Source organism: Elgaria multicarinata, chromosome 9, assembly GCF_023053635.1.
Source record: "Elgaria multicarinata webbii isolate HBS135686 ecotype San Diego chromosome 9, rElgMul1.1.pri, whole genome shotgun sequence".
Lineage (NCBI taxonomy): Eukaryota > Metazoa > Chordata > Lepidosauria > Squamata > Anguidae > Elgaria > Elgaria multicarinata.
The window spans coordinates 71700791-71727181 of record NC_086179.1 but is presented as its reverse complement, the minus strand read 5'-3'; the positions used below and the strand labels follow the sequence as shown (position 1 = coordinate 71727181).

General features: G+C 40.3%; 1 protein-coding gene across 2 annotated transcripts; it reads left to right on the top strand.

Moving 5' to 3' along the window:
• The first annotated feature begins 636 nt into the window (after positions 1–636).
• Positions 637–24103, top strand: ZNF800 (zinc finger protein 800). 2 transcript variants are annotated; one of them, XM_063134083.1, is made up of 5 exons: positions 637–870; positions 5526–5633; positions 9332–9427; positions 17233–17376; positions 19163–24103. In XM_063134083.1, the coding sequence occupies exons 2-5, from the start codon at positions 5573–5575 to the stop codon at positions 21277–21279; spliced, it is 2418 nt and encodes an 805-aa protein (XP_062990153.1). In that variant the 5' UTR covers positions 637–870; positions 5526–5572; the 3' UTR covers positions 21280–24103. The 2 variants fall into 2 exon arrangements, with proteins under 2 accessions (XP_062990153.1, XP_062990152.1); XM_063134082.1 differs by having other exon boundaries at positions 5523–5633.
• The last annotated feature ends 2288 nt before the right edge of the window (positions 24104–26391 follow it).

The following is a 26391-nucleotide window of genomic DNA, read 5'->3' as shown; positions in this document are numbered from 1 at the left end:
CGCCGAGCGCTTGCGTGCGAGCGGTTCTCCCCTCCGCCTGGAGCTTTGCCGCGCGAGCCGCACCGGTCGGCAACTTCTCGCTTGCTCTGAAGGAACCAGGCGAAGGTACGAGGCGCTGCCTGCTCGTCGCGAGCCCCCAAAAGCAGCAGCAGCAGCAGCAGCAGCCCAGACGGAGAGCGCGGTGCTTGGCTGTGATTGGCTGCGGCGCACGTGGAGAGGCAAGCGGCGCGCGCGCCCGCGCTCCCCCCCCCCTCCCTTCCCCAACCAACTTTCTATTCCGCGGGCGGGAATAAAGTCTCTCGCTGCAGCAGGAGGCACCTGTGTGATTGGCTCCGCGGGAGGAGGGCGAGCGAGCGAAAAGGGGGTGGGGGGGAGAGAGGACTGGCGAGCGAGAGAAGCCGGGTGCGGCGCATGCGTGGTGCGCTGCCCCAGGCCTGCCGCGGCCGCAGTCACTTCCTGCCCTTGCGCCCATCCGGCTCCGGGGTCGCGTCGCGCGGCCGCTTGGGCGGGACAGGCGACGGCAAGTTCCAGCCGGGACGCAGCGAGAGCGCTTCCCTTCCCCCGCCTCCTCCTCGGCGGAGGCCGGGTCTACGCGGCTGCCGCTGTGAGGGCTCGTTTCGCGCCTGCTGTCACCTGCCGCCGCCCGGACGGCCCCGCGGAGAGGCGGACGCGGAGCCAGCGGCGCCCTCGCCTCTTTTCCCTCCGGCGCGCGCTGCCATCCAGTCAGACCGCGGCAGCCAGGCTCCCACCTCCGGGGAAGGAGGGCTTGCTCGGTGGGCGAACCGTCCTCCTCCGCCGCCGCCTCTTCCTCAGCCCGTCAAGACGCCTCGCCGGCTGAGCTGGCGGCCGCCCCGTCTTCCAGGAGCCTCCGTAAGTGCGGTTGCCGCTGGAACTTCTTCAGGCAGGCAGCGAGAGCGGCGGCTCCGCCGCCGCCGCCGCTGCTTCATCCCACGCAGCCGTAGCCGCCCCCCTCCTCCCTTCCCGCCGCTGCTGAGGCTGAGTGCGGAGACTTCGCGTGTGTGTCTGTGCGTGAAGCGGGCCGGTTGGGCGACTGACGCTGGGCGGTGTGAAGCGGGCTGGTGGTGTGACAGGTGGCGCCGGGTGAGACCAGGGGTTGCCCGGGCCACCGGGGGTGGCTGTGTGGAAGGACACGTTTGTGGGTGGAGAGTGGGAGGCGGCTGCGTGCGAGGCGTTTTGTGGGATTTGTTTCCCGTATTGTTTCGGAATGTGGCCTCTCTATTCCGTGTGTATCACAGGTATAGAAGCTAGAGATAGAAAGGAAGATGCTGGGGTTGTACAATGGGGTTGGTCGGGCTTGGTGACCACATGGCCTGGATCAGCCACAGTTTCTCAAAGGGGTGTTTGAGGAAAGGAGCTCAGGATGGTGGGCCTCTATAGGACTACAAAGTCTCTTGCCTCAAGGACACTCTTCTACACACCTCTTCTGCCTTAAGCTAGGTTTGACAACCAGACAGTCAGGTGCAACCTCTCAGGGCCCAAGATATGGGTCCTGGGCCTCCAATGTTTGGTCCTTGGTATATTGTGAAAGTGAGGATACGTGTATTAGCTGGGATTTCAGAATTTGTTTTGATCAACACTTACATGTAATCCCCAGGTAAGAGAAGGTTGGGTTTGGCTGCTCAGTTGTGAAAGACGTTCTGCACATTGGTTACATATACACATCTATCTTCACACAGTTGCAAGGGGACTGAGTCCCGCTAATAGAAATGGCTCCTGGAGACTGACTCCTGATGTTGCCTGCTTTAAGTTGCCTAGGCGTTGGCTTATCTGTAGAAAAGAACATCAAAGTTTGGTATGCAAGATGTAGGAGGAGATTTTGCTAGTGATATTTATGTGGTGAGTACAGAGGAGGGGCTATAGCATGTGGTAGAGCACATGCTTTGCAAACAGAAGGTCCCAGGTTCAGTCCCTGACATCTACAAGTAGGGCAGGTAAAACTCCTGTCTGAAACCCTGGAAAGCCACTGCCAGTCAGTATCAACAATACTGTGCAAGATGGGCCAATAGTCTGACTCTAAAGCAGCTTTCTATTTTCCTAAGGTGTCATGAAGTGAGGCTTGAAAAATCTCTTGTGTGTGATCATCACACTTGGAAGTGTATTAAAGAAATGGTCCAGCACTTTCACTGGATGTGGGAGGCGGTATGTGGTAGGAATAGTATTCTGGGATGTAGCGTGGCTGGGAGTGTAAGGCATTGTAGGATGTGTGTTGGGTGTCTGGTAAATGCAGAGGTGTGATTTCAGGGTAGATTGTATTAAATCAAGGCTATGTAAAACTCTATGAAAAATTGATTATATTAGTGACTTAAATAGTGTTTCCTATTCTAAAATATTTCATGAACAAGTATAAATACTTAATAGTTGCTATACCAGTGAAGACCTATCATGTTGCAAATAATAGAGGCTAATTTATACAACCTAAGGTTTGTGTTATTATCTTTCAATAATGGGGTGGCATCCATGTGTCTGCATCCAGCACTGCCAGCCGAGGTCCGTGCATGGCCATGATATACTGCTTCTAGGGCTGAGCCCCAATGTGCATGAAAACACTGTTTTCTGGAAGGGGCAGGTTGTGTTCCTTCCAAAAATGAGCTTTTTCATGTGCATTGGGGGTGGTTCCAGAAGCACTACAACACAGCTGTATATGGTCCTGGGCTGGCGGGACTGGATGTATATGGACCGGGGCCCAGTGTATCCACGGCCCCTGTTGAATACTGCACATGCAGTCCACATGCACTGTAGAATTATGTCTCCTTAGAGACTGGCATCTCTGTTTTGGTATTTTTTGTGCCAGGATATTAAGCACAATCATTTACTTGAAGGCTAGAGCTGCAGTTCTGTGTAATATGAAGGAAATAAGTCTCATTGGAAAAAGTGGAACTTTCTGAATAAATGTGCATACCACCAGCTATAAGTGTCCACAACTTTCCATGAGGAAGAGTCGGTAGTCACTGAACAATGTAGTGTTTTCTGTGGAATGAAAAGTAAATGTCCTTACTGTTGTGGACTCCTTAGGGTCATGAATAGACATAATTTGAGAATAAAACACCTTGTAGATGTTAGGTAGCTAGAAGGCATGATAAGAGTACAAGATTACCTATATGGATTCCATAGATAATCTTTGTAATATCTAGAATGAATCCTACAGTTGTCATCTTGCTAATCTCAAAAATACATGTTTAATGTTCAACCTCAGAAGTCAAATATTGTTTGGCCTTGGCTTTTTTAAAAACAGAAAGCAGTCCTTATTTATTTATTTGATTTGTACTCAGCCTTTCTACCAAAAAATGGCAGTCAAGACTTTGAATCAATTTAAAATAAATTAAAACAATAAAACACATTAAATTATAATAAAAATATAACTATTGCAGAATGAAATTAGAACCCAACCCACAGACTCACTTGCAAGCCAAAGGCCTTTTAGAATAAAGCAGTCTTTGCCTGCTGTTAGAAGGATAACAGAGAAGGAATGAAGCTAGACTGCCTTGGGAGGGAGTTCCACAGCCTGGGAGCAGCCACCAAAAAGACCCTCTTTCATTGCAATCAAACATGCTTCTGGTTGTGACAGTCTTGAAAGAAGGGCCTTTCCAGAAGATCTTAAGGACTGGGCAGGCTTGTATGGGAGAAGGCTGTCTTTCAGAAATCTGGTTCCAAGCTGTATAGGGTTTTATAGTCATAACCAGCACTTTGAGTTCTGCCTGGAAATAGACTGGTAGCCAGTGAAGCTTGCTGTAACAAGGGAGACGTCTTGGTCAACAGTCTGGCTGCAGCATTCTGGACCAGCTGAAGTTTCTGAACAGTTTTCAAATGCAATTCCATGTACAGCATGTTGTCCAAACAGAATGCAACTAAAGCCAGATCAGATGCCTCTAGGAACAGGTGCAGTTGGCGCACTAGCCTCAGCTGTGCAAGCACACTCCTGCCACTGCCAAGATCCAGATTTAGGGTCAAGTCCAAGAATACACCCAAATTGCAAACCTGAGTCTTCAGGGGGAGTGTCACCCCATTCAGCGCAGGTTGAATCCCTATTCTCTAATCTGCCTTTTGACTGACCAGAAGCACCTCTGTCTTGTCTGTATTAAGCTTCAGTGTATTTGCCCTCATCCAGTCCATTAACGACATTAGGCACAGATTTAGAACCAAAACAGTTTCCTTGGTTTTGATGGAAAGGAGAGACAGAATTGGGTGTCATCAGCGTACTCGTGGCATCACACCCCAAAATTACAGACGATGGCCTAATCTACACCAAGCAGGATATTGCACTATGAAAGCAATATATAAAAGGCAGGAGCCACACTACTGCTTTATAGCGGTATTGAAGTGCACTGATAACTTGTTGAGGCCAATTGACATATACCATATATCGCTTTCATAACGCTATATCCTGCTTGGTGTGGTGAGATAGTATTGCTATAGCTGATGAATGCCTTTTGAAAGATGGTGTTGGGAGATATTTAGGATCAAGTGTGTCAAAGCATTGGATTGGAAGCGTAGGTCTATAAACTCTGGAATGGAATTGTTGAGCTCTAAGTATTGCATTTCTGAATTCTTTCAACTGACTCTACTATCCATATTCCCCACCCCCACCCCGCTCATGTTGATTGAAGCAAACCATTGGGTGATGGAGGAGTGCAGATAATGTGCTGAGACCACAAACATATTGTGGTCCTTGTTGGAAAAGAGTTTTGCTGTTCATTCTGTGGCACATTTCATTCCACTCCAACAATACTAATACTAATAAGAATAAATTAGTATTTTGGCAATGACCATTCACATTGCAAAGTATGTTGTAACTAGAGCTCAAATACGAGTTTTTGTGGCTTGTAATACTGACCTGAAAGAAGTGAGTATTAGATTCTTAAATTTGTCTCTCTCTTGGGGGGGGGGGACTCAGTCCCTTCCTGAGTCCACCCCCCCCCCACATCCCTTTCCCTTTTAACCCCACTTAATTGGCTTGCAAGGCCAGTGATAGCATGCAACTGTGGGGACAGGGAAGCAGGAGACTGGTAGCTTTTGAGAAGCAGTCATAGTACCACCCTTGGGAAACATACATTTCCCATTCTACTGAGCCCTTTTGCCCTTATGACATTGGAGAGATGTCTTTGCATCTATTTCCATGTGGCTGTTTGCTGTTAAGTGAGGTTTAAAAGTAAGGGTCAGGGGGATTGAGGTGGGAGGGATTGTGAGCTTTCAGGGGCCTAGGCTAGGCTGATTTGTATTGGCTCAAAAATGAGATAAACCATTCCCCAAATTTGGGGAAAGTGGATCACCTTATTTCTGAACCAATCTTATGCAGCCGTGGGTGGCTCACTCACGCTAATCTTAACCATTTCAAAAAACAAAACAATAAACCCAACCTAAAAAAGTGCATTCAAAAGCTCAAATTAACTGAACATGGAAGACTTCATTCTTGTATATATCGTGTTCACTGCTGTTTCTTAGATAAATGATTTGGTAGGTATAACATGTAGAACTATACAATCTTCTATTCCCTTATATTTTAGCAGAAACGAGCTACTGGATGTAGAAGGAAAGTAGGTCGTTAATGTAGAAAATGCCTCAAAGGGACAAGTGTTGTCAGACTGACCACCATCACCATGGGTGCTGTGAACCAGGTAATAGTACTGCACTAATGCTATTGCTTCTTTTTTAGATTTTTATTTTTAGTCACAAGAAGAAGCTTTCAGAAATGAAGAGCAACGATTATGCAGTAGTAATGGAATTAGGATACCTTTAAATATTAAGTTTTATACTCTAATCTAAAATGATTAAGGAAATATTATAGAACTGTCAAAATTGTTCCAGGAAGTTTAGTTATAAAATTTCTTTGGGATATATAATACCATTAAGGCTATAGCTAGACCTAAGGTTTATCCCTGGATCGCCCAGGGGTCAAACCTGTTCATCTAGGTAACACACAAGGTATCCAGTGCTCAGGCAGGAGCGAACCCTGGATGTTCCCGGGATAAACCTTAGGTCTAGCTATGGCCTAAGTCTTCGTGGCTTTCTTGTGCACCAGATTGAGAGGGGTGTGCGGGTGAGCAGGATTTGTGAAGATAAGCAGTTTGTTTTGGTAACTATGTTCCAGCTATGTGTGGAGCAATTTTTTTGTGTACAAACAGTCTGGGATAAAAGTATTTTAGGTACTTCACTGTAATAAACACATGACCCAGTCAAAAATGTGTTTCAATCTAAAAACACATGAAAGAACACTAACTTGTATATTCCTGTATGCTTCAATTTAAGACACAATAATTATGCACATATATATTAAAAAGAATCGTTCAAATTTTACTGAAACTAAAAAAGGAATGGTAAGATACTTTAAGAAACATTTTTAAAAGGAAAAAGAACATTGAATGTTAGAAAGTATGTTCCAATATAATGGGGAAGCCTCAGAAAGGATTTAAAAAAAGAAAGAAGGCACGCAGTGCAATGCTAGCTAAGTATGTATAGGATTACAACCTAAGGCGATCCTATATCTGCTTACCTGAGAGGAAGTCTACTGAACTAATTGGGACTTTTGAGTAGACATATATTTTTAAAGACTTTTTATTCCATTCTTTAGCTGAAAAGGATCAAAAGTAGCACATAGAACAAATATATATATACCCCCCAAAAGAAGACAGCTCCTGCTCTCAAGCTTGCAATTTAAAAATGCTCCTTACATTTGCTTTATTATGGGTCTAATAATGGCCACTGTTTTAAAAATCAGGCGTTTTTGTTCCTGGCAAAGTGTAAAAACATATAGGTTTGCACTGTGAATCAATTAAAATGCAAATGTATGCGCAATTACTTGGTTGTAAGTCTTTTAAAGTATAGAACTTATTGCCAAGTAAATAAGTATAGGATCAGACTGTGTGCCTTGCAAAAAACCTTGGACATGTCTACACCATGCTTACATCCCAGGGTCGTCTCTAGGTCGTCCCTGTGCGTCCAAATGACACACGGGATCCTGGGGTCAAGCAGGGACAACCGGATACTTTCCCTGGGATAACTGGGACTGTGAATTTCCCAGTTTTTCCAGGGTGTCCCTTCTTCCCTGCGAGTAGCGGGGCTCTGCCACTGGGCACGGAGCTCTGCGAGGGGGCTCCGCACCCATCGGGGTGGTGGTGAAGCGGGGAGTTGTTTTGCCATACCAGCGATGGCTCTTAGTTGTTGTTTTTTAATCACGTACTCATGCCTGCGTTGTTGCACAAAAGTCTATTACAAAACTGCTGCGCCGGACGTCCCTCTTTCCTTCCGGGACATTGTGCTGGCGTTTGGACGCTGGGGAATGATCCCAGAAGTGGGAAAGCACGGGATCCTCCCCCGCTTCCTCCCAGAAGACACATAGGTGTAGATGAGCCCCTTGTGTATACTGGCTAACATCCTTATTATATATATTTTTATAGAAACCAGTGACGTAATGTGTAATCATTTTACAATGCAATCATATCCGCACCTCCTCATTATTATTATTATTATTATTATTATTTATTTATTTATTTATATAGCACCATCAATGTACATGGTGCTGTACAGAGTAAAATAGTAAATAGCAAGACCCTGCCGCATAGGCTTACATTCCAATACATTCCTCAGAAGTCCCATTAAATGAAATGGGGATTATGCCCAGATTAAATGGGTATTGGATTTCAGCTTTAATAGGTTAAATTAATAGAATTAATAAACTGTTTACTTTGCTATTATGGTCAATTAATACATAATAAATTGTTCAGTTAATATATTAAGGCTGCAATCCTATGCATGTTTAGCCAAAAAAAAGTCCCATTTCCCAGCATGCCCCAGACAGCATGGCTGACTAGAGGGATTCTGGGAGTTATATGTTGTTTTTTTCTGTCTAAACATGCATAGGATTGCATCATCAATTGTTTTTTGTTCAAACTATTTATAAAAACATCTGATGGCAAGAACCATGTTAAGAGGAATTCACCATTTTTTCATATTGGAGGAATGCCTTTTTTTGGTGTATCCTGAATATGATGCATGTATGTGTCATTGTCAACAAAGAAAATATGTTGCTTTTGAGGAATATACACACTTATGCAGATTTAATTAATTGATTACTCAACTAAAACTCATATGACTTATAATTAAGATTTTTAAATCAAATATTAGTTTTATGAGAAACCACAACAGTCTGGTTGAAACAAGATTTACTTTTTTGAAAGTATGTTTAGATATTGTTATAAATACGTTTTGCTTCATTGCATTGACCGCATTAAGGAATGGTTTATACAAGTGTCATTTTAGTCTTTACCGCTTAGTCAAACCAGGCCCTATTAAAGAGAGCTTGAAGGTAGGACCAGCTAGACTGAATATAGAGATCTAGAACATTATTGCCTTATTTCTAACCATTATGTTTTTGTAGAACTGAATGCATGGAACAGTTGTTTCCAGTGGTTAACTGTACATCCTAGAAGTGTAGTGTGTTTTTGTGCCTTTTTGAGATTGAGTAGAATCATAGATCATAGAATAGTAGAGTTGGAAGGGGTCTATAAGGCCATCGAGTCAATGCAGGAATCCACCCTACAGCATATCTGACAGATGGTTGTCCAGCTGCCTCTTGAATGCCTCTAGTGTGGGAGAGCCCACAACCTTCCTAGGTAACTGGTTCCATTGTCGTACTGATCTAACAGTCAGGAAGTTTTTCCTGATGTCCAGCCGGAATCTGGCTTCCTGTAACTTGAGCCAGTTATTCTGTGTCCTGCACTCTGGGAGGATCGAGAAGAGATCCTGGCCCTCCTCTGTGTGACAACCTTTTAAGTATTTGAAGAGTGCTATCATGTCTCCCCTCAGTCTTCTCTTCTCCAGGCTAATCATGCCCAGTTGTTTCAGTCTCTTCAGTTACAGACAGTATAATTGTGCTGGAGTTGGACATTTATTTATTTATTTATTTATTTATTACATTTCTATAGCCGAAGCTGTCTGGGCAGTTCACAAAAATTAAAATCATAGTAAGACAACCAACAGGTTAAAAGCACAAATACACAATACAATATAAAAAGCACAACCAGAATAAAAACCACGCAGCAAAATTGATATAAAATTAAAATACAGAGTAAAAACAGTAAAATTTAAATTTAAGTTAAAATTATGTGTTAAAATACTGGGAGAATAAAAAGGTCTTCAGCTGGCGATGAAAGGAGTACAGTGTAAGCGCCAGGCGGACATCAAAAAATACTCAGCAGCATATTGCAGCATTTAATAGAACTTCCATATAAGTGTGTACAGCCTTAGCGTAATTAACATTTCTATATGAATATGTGCCATATATTGCCTCTTACTGCTTCTTCTAAATATTTTGCAGTACGTATGCTGGAGCCTGGAGATCCTCCTTTACTGCAGCAGCCTCTTCAAACATCTAAATCTGGCATTCAACAAATAATTGAATGTTTTCGATCAGGTATGACTAGTTCCCTTTTTGTTATATTTTTCTATGTATATGGATATGTTCATGGTAATGTAAATTTGTCAAAACATAAAATCATTATTTTTGTGTTAAAAACATAAGAATGGTCATGCTAAATCTTACTGTCCACCCTTTTCATCATTCTGTTACCAACATTAGTCAGTCAGATGCTGCGTGAACTCCCCAGAGAACCACAGCCTCTGAACATGGAAGTTCTGTTTAGATGTTTAATCTGACAGAGCATTTTAAATGTTCTTCTGTTGTGATAGTCTTTAGTTGTACTGTATAAATCTTTATTGAGAGTGTATTGTTTTAAATTATCTAACCCACTTTGAAATGTTGTACTCCTGAAAAGCTTTGTTAACTATGAACCTCCCAAACTAGTTTCTCACCCAAACATGTGCCAAAGTTTTGTGCCACAAATCACACATTTTGTGCTGTCACCCGCCTCTGTGTGCTGATACAGCAAATGGAAGTTCATAGTTTACACTAAAAAAACCCCAGCATTGTCATATCACCTCCAAAACTGTGCCAAAGTTTTGAGCTAGTATTGTGCTCTTTTGTGCCACAATCCCATTTTGTGCCACCACCAAAAGTAGGAGTAAAGAAGTGAATTCTAAAATTTCCATACAATATGCTGTTTTGTGCCACAGTCCCATTTTGTGTCACCATCAAAATTGTGAAAATGACATAACCTGGCAAATTCTAAAAATAAATAAAAATCCATCTAAGTGTGTGTCACTTTCACATTTTGAATTCACCTGGTATGGTATTAGTTTAGTCCCTTTCACATGAAGCAGTCAAATGATGCATTTGTTCACTGTATGTTGGGATGCACAAAGAACCAGGTGGTCTGAAGCTCAGAGGCTAAGTTTCTTGCATAGGCACGGTTTCAAAATATGTCTTGCTTGAAATGTTGTCTCGATGGCATTTTGGATGTCTATTCCCTGGCTCATTTTTACAATAACTATTAATGCAAAAGCTGTGTGCTTTTCTGAGGGTGTCAGATGAACATAGCTATGGAAGTCCTACCAGCAGCTGTAGCTCTCAAAATTACCACTAAGATTGTAATCTATATGCTTGCCCAACTGCACTGTTGACTTGAGTTGCCTACTCATGTGAGCAGCTATTGGCACAGATGGACAAACTGGCTGAACCAGTGCTTAGCATTTGTTTGCCTCTTTGATCATTTAGTTTCTCAAGGATCCTTTCATAAAATAATTGTATCTTGAAAATGGTGGATTTTTTAAAAAAATGTTTCTAAGGCCTTAACTAGACCTAAGGTTTATCCCTGGATTGTCCGGGGGTCATCCCTGCCTGCTCCTGGGATATCATGTGTGTCATTTACATGAAAAAGGGATGACCCCGGGATGATCCCGGGATAAACCTTAGGTCTAGCTAAGGCCTAAGTCCCCCCGCCCCCCCATATGTGAAATGGCACTTGTACCTGCAGTGTAGTCAGGCCTTAGCTAGACCTAAGGTTTATCCCGGGATCGTCCCTGCCTGTTCCCGGGATATCCTGTGTGTAAATACCATCAAAACGAAAGGAATTATGTAAATGAAAGCTTCCCAGAGAAGTTCGCCTAGTGTCTGTGTTGTGCTCTTTTTGGTGCCAGGTGTAGACCTTCTTATTTTCCTAAGCATTTTAGTCTTTCAGTTTCTGTTGTTTTAAATCTCTTGCTGTATTTTAAATCTTTGCATTGCTGCTAGTTTTTATTTTGTTTTTTAGTTTTTATTTCATGCTGTATTTTTAAATTTTGATATTGTATCTTATGTTGTATATTGTGGTTTTAAGTGTTGTGAACTGCCCAGAGAGCTTTGGCTATTGGACAGTATAGAAATGTACAAAATAAACAAAATACAATTACAATGGCTTTTTTCCCTGTGTTGGTCTCGTATACACTTCCAGGAAAGAAACTATGAATTTGCTTCTATCACCAACTTAATTCCCTATGAATTTGTCCAATTCATAGGGAATTGGACAAATTCGTGGTGGATAAGGCTATCAACAACTGTTAGTTTTGATGGCTCTATACCTCCACGCTCGGAGGCAGCATGTCTCTGAATTACCAATTGCTGGAGAACTATAGTGGGAGAGGGCTATTGCCCTGATGTCCTGCTTATGGGCTTCCCATAGTTACCTAGTTGGCCACTGTGGGAAACAGGATACTGGATAAGTTGGGCCTTTGGTCTGATCCAGCAGTGTTCTTCTTATGTACTTTCTCTCGTAATCCTAGACAGGGGTACAATTACATTGGGGGTTAGACAAAAAGAGAAGGGGGACACACACACTGAGTCAGCATATTTCAAATCTCTGCTTTTGCATACATTCAAAGTTAAATTGAAATCAGTGTATTTCAGTATGTGATTATTAATTTGTATACATCTTAATGTAAGATATCCCTCTTTTAATAGTTTGGAAACAATGGGACTTATGCTTTTGGCATGCATATTTACTATATAGACCTTTTTTCTTCCATAAAGTACTGTCTCAAATGCAGCAGTTTGCTTCCCCACCCACTCTCCAAATGAATTAATGATATCCATTTCCTGACAATAGGAAAGAGTAAAGACTTGCACTCATGGACACCATTAGTGTAGGGAGGGACTGAACCTCCCACTGGTGATGCTAATATCTTGAGTGTGAATCGAGATTTGTGTCTTCATTGTATTCCATATTGCAACCTGTAGTTTTATACCATCGGGAACATTGCTGTTGAGAACACGCCGGACCCTATCTCCGTGGTCCTATGGGTTAGATTGTACTAACTAAAAGCCTCTCAGGTCTGATAAGCAGAAAAGAGATAATGGACATTTCTACACATTCCTCACCTTACCACTTCCTGACCTCACACATTTACTGACCACACTAACTCCCCAAGTAGAGAAGCCTTTCTTTTCAACTATGTCAGCAATCCCTGTGATGAATGGAGAGATGTGGATAGTAGGATTAGATATGTGAAATTTCCGGAAATTTTGAGGCCATGGGAAAATGGGTTTTTTTCTGGGGGTTTTCGGGGGGATGGAAATTTTGGGAAAAATTGAAAAAAAATGCAATATTAGCACTTTTTACAGATTGAAAGTGATTTTGTTAATTTAGGAACATAAAATGTAATTATGTACAAGTTGGTTTGGCATAAAATTATCACATTTAGTATATTAAAAGTGCATTGTAGTAAAGCAATTATTACAAATTGAATTTACTTTTTTAAATTTTAATTTTTGGGGGTAACAGATGGAGCTACAAGTTCCTGAACTGTAAGGAACCTCTTTGGTTTTGCCAGTTTATGAAGAGCAGGCAAAAAACAATTAAAACAACAACAGAAGAAACCATCAACATTAGTAACAAAGAAAATTATGTCTCTGCTAGTCCTCCACAGTGTCAAGCAGACATAAAGCACCCATTTCCACAAAAAAACTGAAGAAAAAGGGCTCAAGATTCAATGAATATGCATGAAATTTAATCAGATTCATTTTCTGAGCTATAGCTATCACTATCCGTTTTAGTCTTTGCTTCAGTGGCAGTGCCCCCTATAGGCAGAAATGCATCTTGCTCTTGCATTTGAGAGTTGTAGTCTCAGTTTGCAACCTAGGACTTGCTTGTCCTTGATGCACAGAAATTGTAATAATCTGATACTGTACATAGTTTTTAGAAATCATTTGGAAAAGTAAATATATAAATACCTTATCCTAATTTTTTTCATAATGCTAAAATAAAACATCCCATAATCCATTTTTCTTCATTTTTTATTCCCCCCCCCCATTTTTTTGGAAAAAAACCCCAAAAATGCTTTGGGGAAAAACAGTTTCTTTTTGGGCCTTCACATCTCTAAGCAGTTTGAAAAATTCTGTCCTAATACAATGACCTAATCATTGAACTCATTGCCAAGGTGAAGAGCACAGGGACAACATCTTTTTCAAAACTTGGCCTGTTTCATGTTAACCAAAACCAGTCACTACTACTTGTCATGCTACTATATCATGGCTACTGCAGTTCTTCCAGAGGCAAGCCCCTATGCAAGTGAAAACACTCATTTCTGGAAGGGGCGCTATATGCCCATTACAGAAACTAGAGTTTTTGTTTGCCTGGGGTCTTGTTCCCGGAAGTGTTATATTGCGGCTATCTGCGGTAGGGACTGGCGGGGCTGGCCAAGTGTGCATGGGCACTGAACAAGCCTGAAGCTGTACACAAACGGGTTTGCTTGGGGCAAAACCAGATACAGCCAGTTTTTGTCCCTAATGCCACAGCAAATGTTGTTTTGGGAGAGTCTGTGACATTAAGGAATGGATTTTCAGTATGAATGTGAAAATTGCTGCCTAAGTTATGCTTTGAGATTTTTTTGGCAGGGAACTGACATAGGGTCCCATTCAGGAGCATCATGTTCCAGATCATAGTTCCAGGGTTTCTTATTTGTCAAAATTAAAAGTGGCCAGTTTAAACACATTTTAAAAATAGCACGTTTATCTTAATGTATAATTTGGCCCTGATGTTCTGCAAGGTGAACTAAGTTTAAATAGGATGACCATAAGACCGGATTTGTCCGGGTTTTTGATGGCAAATCTGGGAGGGAGATGGGAAATCCGGATTTTTTTTCAAAGAGCAGCTCTAATGGGAATTAACAAAAATGCTTATAACTCTGTCATTTTTAAGATAAAGACATGAAACTTGGCACAATGGTAGCTCTTAGGAAGGGCTTTAGTCATACCAAATTTGAAACCGATCCGTTCATCCATTGATTTTTTAGGATTTTTTTTTTAAATTGAGGTTTTAAAATTATTATTTTAAACCGTCATTCTTAAAGATAAAGAGATGAAACTTTGCACCATGAAAGAGTTTAGGTAGAGCCTTAGCTACACCAAATTTGAAACAGATCTGTTCATCCATTGATTTTTTAGGAATTTTTTAAAAATTGAGGTTTTAAAATTATTATTTTTAAAATCGTCGTTTTTAAAGTTAAAGAGATGAAACTTTGTACCATGATAGGATTTAGGTAGAGCTTTAGCCACACCAAATTTGAAACAGATCCGTTCATCCAATGATTTTTTTAGGAATTTTTTAAAAATTGAGGTTTTAAAATTATTATTTTTAAAATCGTCATTTTTAAAGATAAAGAGATGAAACTTTGTACCATGATAGGATTTAGGTAGAGCTTTAGCCACACCAAATTTGAAACAGATCCGTTCATCCATTGATTTTTTAGGATTTTTTTAAAAAATGAGGTTTTAAAATTATTATTTTTTAAACTGTCATTTTTACAGATAAAGAGCTGAAAGTTGGCACCATGATAGGATTTAGGTAGAGCTTTAGCCACACCAAATTTGAAACAGATCCGTTCATCCATTGATTTTTTAGGATTTTTTTAAAAAATGAGGTTTTAAAATTATTATTTTTTAAACTGTCATTTTTACAGATAAAGAGCTGAAAGTTGGCACCATGATAGCTTTTAGGTAGAGCTTTAGCCATACCAAATTTGAAACAGATCTGGGGCCAGTAGCAAACCCTGTTAACAACAACCACAGCTTTCAATGAGTGAAGATACAGTCAGAAAGGATATTTGAGGGAAGGGGAGAATGTAACACAGAGAGTATAGCAAAAGCTTCAAAGTACAGCAAAACCTACAAAAGTAGGAGTGAGTGAAGTTAATTTCAGATACATTGAATCTGTCACTTGTTCTTTATTTCAGTGATTTTAACATTAAGATGTTATGTAGAACAGATTTGTCTTAAATGTGTGCTGTAAAATCAGACATGTGACCAAGGCTATGTTCGGGTGGGCACACCCCCTTGGTACTGGACATGCCCCCTTGGGGGCGACCATGTTGTCCTTTTTGGTTTCCAAAATATGGTCACCCTAGTTTAAAGATAATTTTACATCAGTTGCAACCCATTGTATGTTAATGTACCAGCTTATTAGTTTCAGCAATGAGTAGCTGCTGTTCTGTATGAAAATAGAAGGACGTAAAGTATAATTTCAGCCTTGAGGTATAACAGAGTAGTTTTGAATATTTTTGAAGCCTAGTTAGCTAGTTGCATTGCTACTCTTCAGGAAGCTTATACATTAACATGCGTTAGACTAATTTTAAAATAAAAATATATATAAATTTTGGGGGGAAACACTTTAATTTTACAGATCTATATCTGGAAGAAATAAGACTACTTTAAAAAACCTAGAATTTTGTAGTATTGGAATCAGCAGCAGCAGTTTGACTTTTGCATGTCCATAATGGTACTACTATTGTTTTAAACAAAATTCTACTGCATCTATCTTGCATTATGTTGTATGGGCAGGTGGAAGATGAATCAGTTTGGTAGTACCTAGCCATAGGTATTGTCAGCATATTTTTCCAGTCTAAACTTGCAGGAAGAAGAAATACAATCCTTCCTTGACATTCATAGTAGCAGAATGTATCTTTAATAGGTATGTTTTCCACCCCTCCCTACCCAATAATTACTTATTGAACTTGCAACATGTCAGAACTTGTCAGGTGTTTTATAAGCCCCTTGTTATAGCAGCTCAGCACTGTTTGGACAAGCGGCTGTAAAAGATAAAGCTTATAGCCAATAATTTATTCCTTACAGAATGTGTTTGCATTTAATACTGAAACTATGTTTGTTGACATTGTATCATATTTATGGTGAAATCCAGAAATTATGTTAACCTATGATATTGAAAGCTTTTTTTTTTGGATGTGTTAATGCAAATCTCATTTTTAATATATTTCTAAAAACAATTAAATAAAGGTACTAAGGGCACAATTGAGCTAAAGTTAAGTGCCTATGGCTGCAATACTATATACTCTTAGGGCCTTGCTAGACGAGGCCTTAGCGCACTTTGAGGCCCGGTTTCCCTGCTGTGCATCCAGATGACACACAGGGTTATCCGGGGTCAAGCCATGCTCAGACCTCCCTTAACACGCCATAAGCGAATTCGCTTATGACGCGTCTTTTCCGCAGCCCCGGCCAGAGTCCAGAGCTGCGGAACGTCTAGCAAGGTCCTTGGCTTTTTGCGGCTACCCGCTTACTCGCGAGTAGCCGGGAAAAGCCACGGACTGGGCACAGCGCTCATACGAACGCTGAGCCCATCGGGCCGGGGGGGGACATAGGGGGGGAAGGCTGGACCGGCAGGATTGGGGGAGGGCGGAGGGCGACACAGGGGACGGCGAGGGATGGCAGAGGGCGACACGTGACGGCAGAGGGCGACACAGGGGAGGGCGGAGGGCGACACAGGGGAGGGCGGAGGGCGACACGGGACGGCGGAGGGCGACACAGGGGACGGCGGAGGGCGACACGGGACGGCGGAGGGCGACACAGGGGGCGGCGGAGGGCGACAGGGGACGGTGGAGGGTGACACAGGGGACGGGGAGGGAGGGCGGGGAAAGAGTGGGCAGGAGGCATGGGAGGGGATCAGGAGCGGATGGGGGGGCTTAATTAAAAAAATTCCACCTACCTTCTCCGGAGTCTTCGGGGCGCACGTGGTCCCTTTAACAAAATAATAATAATAATGGCTGACGCTACAGGGCTTCCGCAGTCCCTGCGCGTCGGCCGTCTAGGAGGCAGGGCGGCGCGTGCTAAAGTTAGCGCGCCGTCGCCCCGCCTCCCTGCCGGCTTAACCGGTAGGGTCTAGCAAGGCCCTTAGATAGGCATTCAATTGGACTTGTGTCAGGATTACATGTAAGTTGTAAACCTAATTATTTTAGTGGGAGAGATTTCAGCTTATCTTTAATTTTTCTGTTGAAATTAATTATAATTAAAAGTCCTAAATGTGTCTAATGTTAATGATACCTGTTTTGTTGTTTCAGGAACTAAACAACTTAAACATATTTTGTTGAAAGATGTGGACACCATTTTTGAATGTAAATTGTGCCGCAGTCTCTTCAGAGGATTACCAAATTTAATAACCCATAAAAAGTTCTATTGTCCTCCAAGTCTGCGGATGGATGATAGTAAGTTTTGTCTTCTTAAATCATTATTCTTGATGTTTAAAACAACATTGACCTATGCTTTGTTAGAAAGTTCTTGTAAAAATACAGGTTTTTTTCCCCATTAGATCAAGTGAGCTTATAATGGAATAGTTTTTCTTGTGTGTTCTGATAATTATATTCTGTTTTTAAGGATGGAATTAATTATTTCTTCCCAACTCCTATTTCCTGGAGTGATTTATAGGCATTTAAAAATACTTTAAAATGTTTAAATCTCAGTTGTGTTATCTGCGCATGATGAATTCACTGACATAGTGCCACAGTAGGAATGTAATGACACTTAACAGACTAACAACATCAAAAGACAGATCCAGTGATGTGGGTTTTCTGGAAAAGTTTAAATTTCAAATTAGGCTAATTTGCATTGGAATATTTTTATGCCCTAGAGAGTAATCTAATTTAGCATGTTTATTTTATTTATATTTAGTAAACAATAAAGCTTAAAAAAGTACCCCATGTTACTTTTTTTGTTCTTTTACACTACAAGTATTTGACTTGAAATATTTGAGGGGGAAATTAAAGCGCACTTAATGTGATTTAAATGTTATATTAAAAAAATTGAATACTTATCAAAATTTAAAGACAAGAGCATGTACTTCATTTTCACTGCTTAAATGTAAGGAGGAAAAAACAAAAGTGATTACATGTACTTAAACATTATGTTGTCCCACCTTCCTTTTTTAAAGGAAAGTCCTTTTCGTATTATGTGTGATTGAGACATGAAGCCAGTGGAGGGATCTTGTTTTGTATCCTTCTCCTTTCACTTGGTGTAGGTTAATTTATGGATTCTCCTCCAAGAGAGGAGAACTGAATGATAGTTAATCAGGTTGGTCAAAACAAAAGGATTTGCGGTCTGTCTGTCTGTCTCCTTCTAATGTTATCTTAGCATAATTAGGCCTGCTAGTCTTCAGCAAAACACTCACTACCGATGAAGTTGTGATACGCCCTATGAACTTTTCTTTATTTCTTTATAAACCAAAGGATCCCAACCAAGGAGTATCTCTCACAGAGAGTGCTGCTCATTGATTCTGTGACTCACCAACTCTTTTTGGCCCCATAGCAACCAGCCCAGCACCCTCTTTTCACTCTTATCCTTCACCACTGCCACCATTTAACGCCAAACCCCTACCTCAGGTTCTCCAAGAATCCACTCCAGTTTATAAAACAGAAATAACTTTTAATTGTCACTAAGTAGGGTTATACTGTTACAAAGCTTACGGTTTCTGTTGTTGTAATGCTTGTTTGTTTCATACGGTTTCATTTGCAATTCTGCCTATTCTACCCGCTAGACTACACTTTCTCATCCCTCTCACTCCTCCAAAATAATAAAACACGTTCTTACACTCACGCTAGACCCTACCCAGACAAACCCCCAAATTCTGACAAACCCCAAACTCTTCTCTGACAATCTCTTCACACAAATCCTGCTTCCTTCCCTAACTCCTCCCTCTTGATGCTAACTGCCAATACAACCCTTTGTACCACCAGCCAATCAGCATTCAGCTCACACATTCTACTCACTCACTCCCTCTCTCAATAACGTTATCCGTTTTGTATTTGGAGTCCACACTTACATTCTAAATGGCAATAATCATCAAAACATTGCAAATGCTTACATCATAACATTGGCAACAAACAGTAAAACATCACAGAAGTATGTTGATAATGCATACTTTTTTAAAAAGCAAGTTTCTAGCTCTTAGTGACAATTGTAAAATTGTTTAATTTAAGCATTTGTTTATATTTTCAGACTCTCCTGACGTAAATGATAAACAAAGTCAAGCCATAAGTGATCTTCTAGAAGCTATGTATCCAAGAGTGGACAAGCAAGATTATGTAATTCGTCTGGAACCTATAGAAACGAATCAGAATGCTGTGTTTCAATATGTTTCAAAGGCTGATAGCTCAGCTGAGAACATTGAGATGATTGTCACTCCTGATCAAGCTCCTATAGAAACACCAGAACCTCCCACAGAACCTTCTAAATCGGTTCCAGCTCCTTCAGAAGCAGAAACTGTAGCTATTCCTTCTCCTGCTGCTAACAAGGTAACATTGACTCCAGAAGAACCTACTCCATCATCAAAGCCTGAGGTGGAATGCAATAATAATTCTGATTCTGGACATCAGTTAATTTGTTGTCTGTGTAAAAAAGAATTTCATTCCAGACGCAGTGTACGCCGACATATTAGAAAAGTGCACAAAAAAAAGATGGAAGAAATAAAGAAATTTATTGAAATTAAAAAAAGGCCAAATCAGATATCCAGAAGGGGTCGCAACAAGAATGTTCTTGTAACATTGGGTAGAAGTTGTCCTGTGTGCTTTAAATCCTTTGCTACAAAAGCCAACGTAAGGAGGCATTTTGATGAAGTGCATAGGGGACTGAGGAGGGATTCCATAACTCCTGATATAGCTACAAAACCTGGGCAGCCTTTATCTTTGGATACAGCTTCTGCTAAAAAATCTCTTAAGACCCGAAAGCAAAAGTCATCAAAGGTTGAGTATAACTTAACTGCCTGCAAATGCCTCTTGTGCAAGAGGAAATATAGTTCCCAAGTAATGCTTAAAAGGCATATGCAAATTGTTCATAAGATAACTCTTTCTACCAAGAATACTAAAAGAGAGAAAAAGCCTGGTAACACTGTTAATATGGATGTCAAAGTTAAAATTGAACCAACAGAATCTGCAGAATCTGTGCCTCCCACCCTCAGTTTTCCACAGAATGAAGGGAAGGGAACAAATAATTCAAATGAAAGAAAGAATGCATCATTGGCTGAGAGGAAGAATGCATCATTGGCTGAGAAGAAGAATGCACCATCGGCTGAGAGGAAGAATGCCCTGTCAGCTGAGAGGAAGAATGCACCATCAGTTGAGAGGAAGAATGCCCTGTCGGCTGAGAGGAAGAACGCACCATCAGTTGAGAGGAAGAATGCATCATCAGTTGAGAGGAAGAATGCACTGTCGACTGAGAAGAAGAATGCACCATCGGCTGAGAGGAAGAATGCACTGTCGGCTGAGAGAAAGAATGCACCATCAGCTGAGAGGAAAAGCCCACTTTCTGCTGAGAGGAAAAGCGCGCCGTCGACTGAGAGGAAAAGCGCACCGTCGACTGAGAGGAAAAGCGCACCGTCGACTGAGAGGAAAAGCGCACCGTCGACTGAGAGGAAAAGCGCACCGTCGACTGAGAGGAAAAGCACACTGTCTGCTAAGAGAAATAAAGTTAAGCTGAGTTCTGAAAATTCTAAGTCAAGTAACCAATCCCTTGCAGGTGGTCCCAAAAAGCCCAGGAAACCAAGACTTTCAGCTGGCTTTGATTTTAAAAAGCTTTACTGTAAACTCTGTAAACGTCAATTTACTTCTAAACAAAATTTAACAAAACATATTGAGTTGCACACAGATGGAAACAACATATATGTTAAATTCTACAGGTGTCCTCTCTGCACTTACGAAACACGTCGAAAGCGTGATGTGATAAGACATATAACTGTAGTACATAAAAAGTCTTCACGTTATCTTGGTAAGATAACTGCAAGTTTAGAAATCCGAGCAATAAAAAAACCAATTGACTGTGTTCTAAATAAGGTGGCAAAAAGAGGCCCTCAGAGGGATGAAGGTAAACAAAATGGTTCAAAACAGGATGTCACCTCTAACTCGCCAAGTAAAAAGTATGAAGGAGCTGATGTTGGCATTGAAGTGAAAGTCACAAAAAACTTTTCTCTGCACAGATGCAATAAATGTGGGAAAGCTTTTGCCAAAAAGACTTTCCTGGAACATCATAAGAAAACTCATAAGCCAAATGTGTCACATTCACCTGAAGAAAACAATAAAACCAAAGGCAGAAGTACAAGATCTAAAGCTCTTGTCTGGTGAGGAACACCTAGTGCCTTCTTAAATGTTTGCCTAACTTTTCCATTGGTACACCCCAGCTCATACACACATTTCTTCATAGATCTGATGCTGTTGAAGTAAAAGAATCTTGCATTTATTCTTTTATGCCATTTTTTCTATAGTATGAAACTAAGAGTTTAATTTCTGGATTTGTCTTCATTCAGGACACTGAACCTAGTACAGTTTGAATTGTACAGGGTTGGTTCTTCAAGGTTTAATATTTTATTTGGGAATACTGATTAGCAGTAGATACCATAGTTCCAAAGGTGTTTTTTTAATATTAACTTTGCACTTCATTGGTATTGACCAGGCGGAGAAAGCCTTGATAGGCTGGAGACGGCTGTGTGGGTGCTGTGTTGCTTAATTGTGGTTTAGTCTGTTAGCAAACATTTTTGGCATAGAGTTGTCACAGAAATGCTGATATACTTGTGACTATCATAAAATTATGATATATATCTGAACCATAGAGTTAGCAGTTTTGCATAAAAACCCCTCCATTTCCCATATGATACAAGATACCAGCCCCTCAAATATCAATACATCCTTGTTTTATCTGAGCTTGTTGTTTTGATCCTTGGCCCCTCATATCCAGAATTTTAACCATAATGTTAATTTCCGCAGACCCTGTTTAAAAGTTGGATAGCGATCAAATAGTCTACAGTACCATTTTATACAATGGATGAATATATATCAGGAATGTAGGGCAATTTTAAATTAACTTGTTTGAATGGAAATATCTTTTGTCAACCAGCAGTCAAGGATAGAATAGTTTTTTACATTACTGTATTATACAAAAGATTCGTATTCTCTAACAGATGTTTATTAAGAGCATTTTAATGTTGATACTTTAGTCCCAAAGCCTCCAGCACCTGAAGGTAGCTTCCCAGTATTAAACCACTTGTGAATTCTGGTTCTTAATGTGAAAAGATCTCTCTCTCTCTCTCTCTCTCTCTCTCTCTCTCTCTCTCTCTCCACACACACAGAGTCAAGCATCCAGCTATATGGAAGCCACCCTCAGATTGTTGGTAGAATTTTGGTGAAAAAAAAATTCTTTTTAAAAAAGCTAAATAATAAAGAGAGGGTCATTGAGCTGTATTCAGCCTCAGCTGATGGAAGGCTCATTGATCCAGAGGAAGCTTAAGTCAGGTGATTTTCAGTGATATATCCTCCCCCCACATCCCTGACTCTGCCCCCTAACTCTGCTCTGTAGGGTTGAGGGCCCCTTCAGAATAGTGTGGGAGGTGATATGGGATAGCTGCAGTAGGAGGGGGAATCACGGGAATCAGCTCCCTTCGCACTCCATGGTTGGAAGCCTCCACTGAATCAAAGAGCTTTTGTCAGGGACTCCAATTAGATACAACCCAATATTAGCAAAATTACAGTCAGCCACCTCTTTTTAAGTAGACTAAAGATTATATTGCTATTCATATTTCTCCTTAACATAAAATGATGTGTGGTAAAATTTGGAAATAGAACCACTGACTAATGTCTTGAATAGTACCTATGAAAATAAATATTTTTATAAGATATTTTCTTACTAAATGTATTAACTGTTCATAAAGCATAACACCTTGTCCAACTTTTTCAACAGCAATTAAGCTGCATTAAAATGGCCCTTAGAGCTAAAAGCCAACTTAGTCCATGCAGTTCAGTAGTGTTGGTAATAGGAAGCAAAAGTTTTAAAAGGGAAATTTTTCAAATACTTTTAGAAGAAATATTTTTTAAGGAAACTATAAACTGGAACATGTGTTCTATAGACGTGGTCCCTACTTAATCCTGATTTTGCTGAACATATTTTATGTTCAATGTGATATACTACTAAGCAAACACTTGTTGTGTGATGTACTTTAAAAATATTTTTTTATAAATGAATGTATATGAACAGTTTCTTAGATAATTTGAATGAATTGTAATTAAATTGTAATAATTCTAGACTTTGCTCTAATTTCAATTCATGGTTGACTAATTTGGGGAGTATTAAATTTGACTGTACTGAACTTGCTGCAAAGATCCAGAGTAATTTTGCATGGCTACCATATTGGACAGTCTTTCATATGGAAGTTTACAAGTGACCCACATTCCCCTATTTTAATTGTTGTTGTTTTTTTAAAAAATACACACGCACTTTAATAGCTCCAGTTTAAATTTCTTTTAGTGATTATTTTTAAAGTACACTAATACTTATGTAAAGATAGTTGGGTTTTTTTAGACAATTCATATACAACCATTGCTTTGTAGTTCCTTAATATTGTTTAAGGAAGATAGTGCAAGGATGTTCTTTTTTTGCCCACAAGATGTTGAATGACCACTGTAGGTAGCACTTGACTTTCACTGTAAAGTTTATAAAAGGCTTGCTTGATTCTTGTCTATTTTATAATCGATTCTATAGCAAAACAGTAGCATACCTACCATTATGAAATTTGTTGGCAGGTTTCTGCACATTTTTTTTAAAATTTTTAGAAAATGTTTAGTGATTTGTGTCAAATTGCCACAATTAAAAAGATACTGAACAGCTGAAGAAATGCCGTTTTTAATATTGGTCAACTCCCTTTCTTAGGGAAAGCCTTGTGTCCATATATAGTTTTTGTATAAAATATATCTAAAAATGTTGATCATAAATAAAAAAAATATTCTTTTATGGATAGATAAGTGTTTGGCCTTTTAGTGCTTTGCACTAAAAAAACTGTGAATGGAAAATAGACTGTAACTGTTGCTGGAAATGTTCTATGTTGAATGTACATGCTTCTTGGATAAATGTACTTTATTTGGAAATAAAGCAGACTGGAAGTTATTTCAGGTAAATGTATTTGAATTCTCTTCCTCAATTTTATTAGCTAATTTGCATGTATTTATAAAATTGAAGATATGAGGTAAGGACCATATTTCATTACAGATTTAAGGCTGATATCCATACATAGTACATCCTTTAGAAGAGGAGTGGGCAGCCCAAGTTTCCTGCCACCTGATGAATTTTCTCCCCCCCCCATTTTTTTTTTACAAACAAAATAGTGTGGTGTAGTGGGTATCAACCGCTTATGGGGTCAAATTTAGCTCCTTTGAAATCTACATTTGTTGGGTTTAGTGCTCTGTAGCTGCTACAGAGTGCCCAAAGGCTCAAATTAAGCTAAATTTAACCTTCTGAGGGCTCCTGAGCATTGCAGATTGGTTTGCTATCAAATTTTGGCAGCAAAGTCGTGATTTTTAAAAACATTTTAAAAAACTTAATTCCCCTTCCCCAGTGTGGTCCATAGAGCGGGAGGGGGCAAAATGGCCCCTATGCCTCCCACAGATGTCCATCCTACTATAGAATAACTGACCTTTGAAGTAAAACTGACTTCAAAGGTGGGAAGGTGGTGTTGCACTGTGTCCTGCTTATGGGTCCTTGATGGACTGCTGGTTTGTCATTGTGTGCTGGACTAGATGGTTCCTTGGTCTGATCCAGCATGGCTGTTTTTATGTTCTTAAAACTACACTGGTTTCGGTCTAATGCCATGCAAGGACTTCCCCTTGCTCTCCCTCTGTGTGCCTCTCAAATCTGCTCTGGAGAGCTCTGCAACCTTTTACAGCAGATATGGGGGGCTGCAGATGGGAAGGGGGACTTATTCCATCAGCAATATTGATGCCCATTCCTGCTATGATGGTAGAACGATATACGCATTTTCAAAACGGATCAGGACTGAAAGAAGTTATGTGTTATTTCTCAGTTTTATTTTTAACTTTTAATTTTGTACTTATTTCATGGCTTTTGGCTGGTCTTCCTAATTTTTAAGTTGCATCTACTGTCTGCCCCCCTGCTTGCTGCTATTTTTTTTCATGAAAAGTTCAAATAATTTACATTTTATGATACAAATTCCCAAATTTGGAAATAGTATGGATTTTGGGCAGTAAGATGCCTGTTTCAGTTCCCTTTCAGAGAAAAGGGCTAATGACACATTTTTGAAGAAGCAGGAATCTTTTGGCACTAAACTTTGTTTTGTCGTATAGTTTTTTGCCGTATATGTCAATGTACTTCAGATGAGTACATTTCTCAACTTAGATCATTGAAGTGTTCTGGTCACAGGGTTCGGAGAAGCTATAATTTTTTAATTCAGGATTCATAATAAAACCTGATTTTGGATATGTAAGACCCTTTATTTAGGGTTCACAGAATGATACAAAATAATATTTTTTAAAAATGGAATAACAGCATTTATGAAAAAGGAAAATAAATATATGTGCTTTATTCCATTGATTATACTTCCTCACTTCTAACTGTTGTGCAATTGTAGTCCTATACGTACTTACATTGAGCTAAATCTGAATCTGAAGGAAGGTACAGAACTATTATGATAAAGCTGGTTAAAAGCATGTTGACAGTCCCAAATTCAGTATGCTGCTGTTGTGAACTGAAGAGCACTTTAGAGTTGTGATCTGTAATTGGAGGAAGGCAATCTCTCTATAGCAAAGCCTGCTAACTCTGGCCTTAGCTAGACCTAAGGTTTATCCGGGTCGTCCCGGGGTCATCCCTGCCTGCTCCCAGGATATCCTGTGTGTCATTTACATGAACAGGGATGACCCTGGGATGTTCCCGGGATAAACCTTAGGTCTAGCTAAGGCCCATGACTATTTCCTTGGTTCCTGATAGTATACTTCAGTGACTTGTGTGGTATAGGATCAAGACTGCTAAACCTGATCACGTAGAATAATCCTGCTCTTATCCAAGTTGTCAACACCATTCAGCTCGCCTTCATTTTTGACCAACTCTCTTCCTCCTAGTAGCCCACAATTCTCCTTGATCTGTGTCTTCACAACAATCCAGTGAAGTAGGCTTGGCTAAGAGAGGGCAACCAGTCCAAGGTCATTAAGTAAACACCCTGGTTCAGTAGTGACTTGAACCTGAGCCTCCCCGAACCTACTATGGCACTACTACACCATGTAGGCTTAAGGGCTATGGATCATCTTGCATAGGTAATTAGAATAAATGTTTTCTGTAGTATGGAGAGCTAAATTGTTGCCCAGCAAATTAAAGCTATTGTATAAAGTATAGGATTCGGTCAATCATTTATAAAGAATTAGCTCAAAAGGATACAATTGGTTCTCCTAGGGTTTGTTACG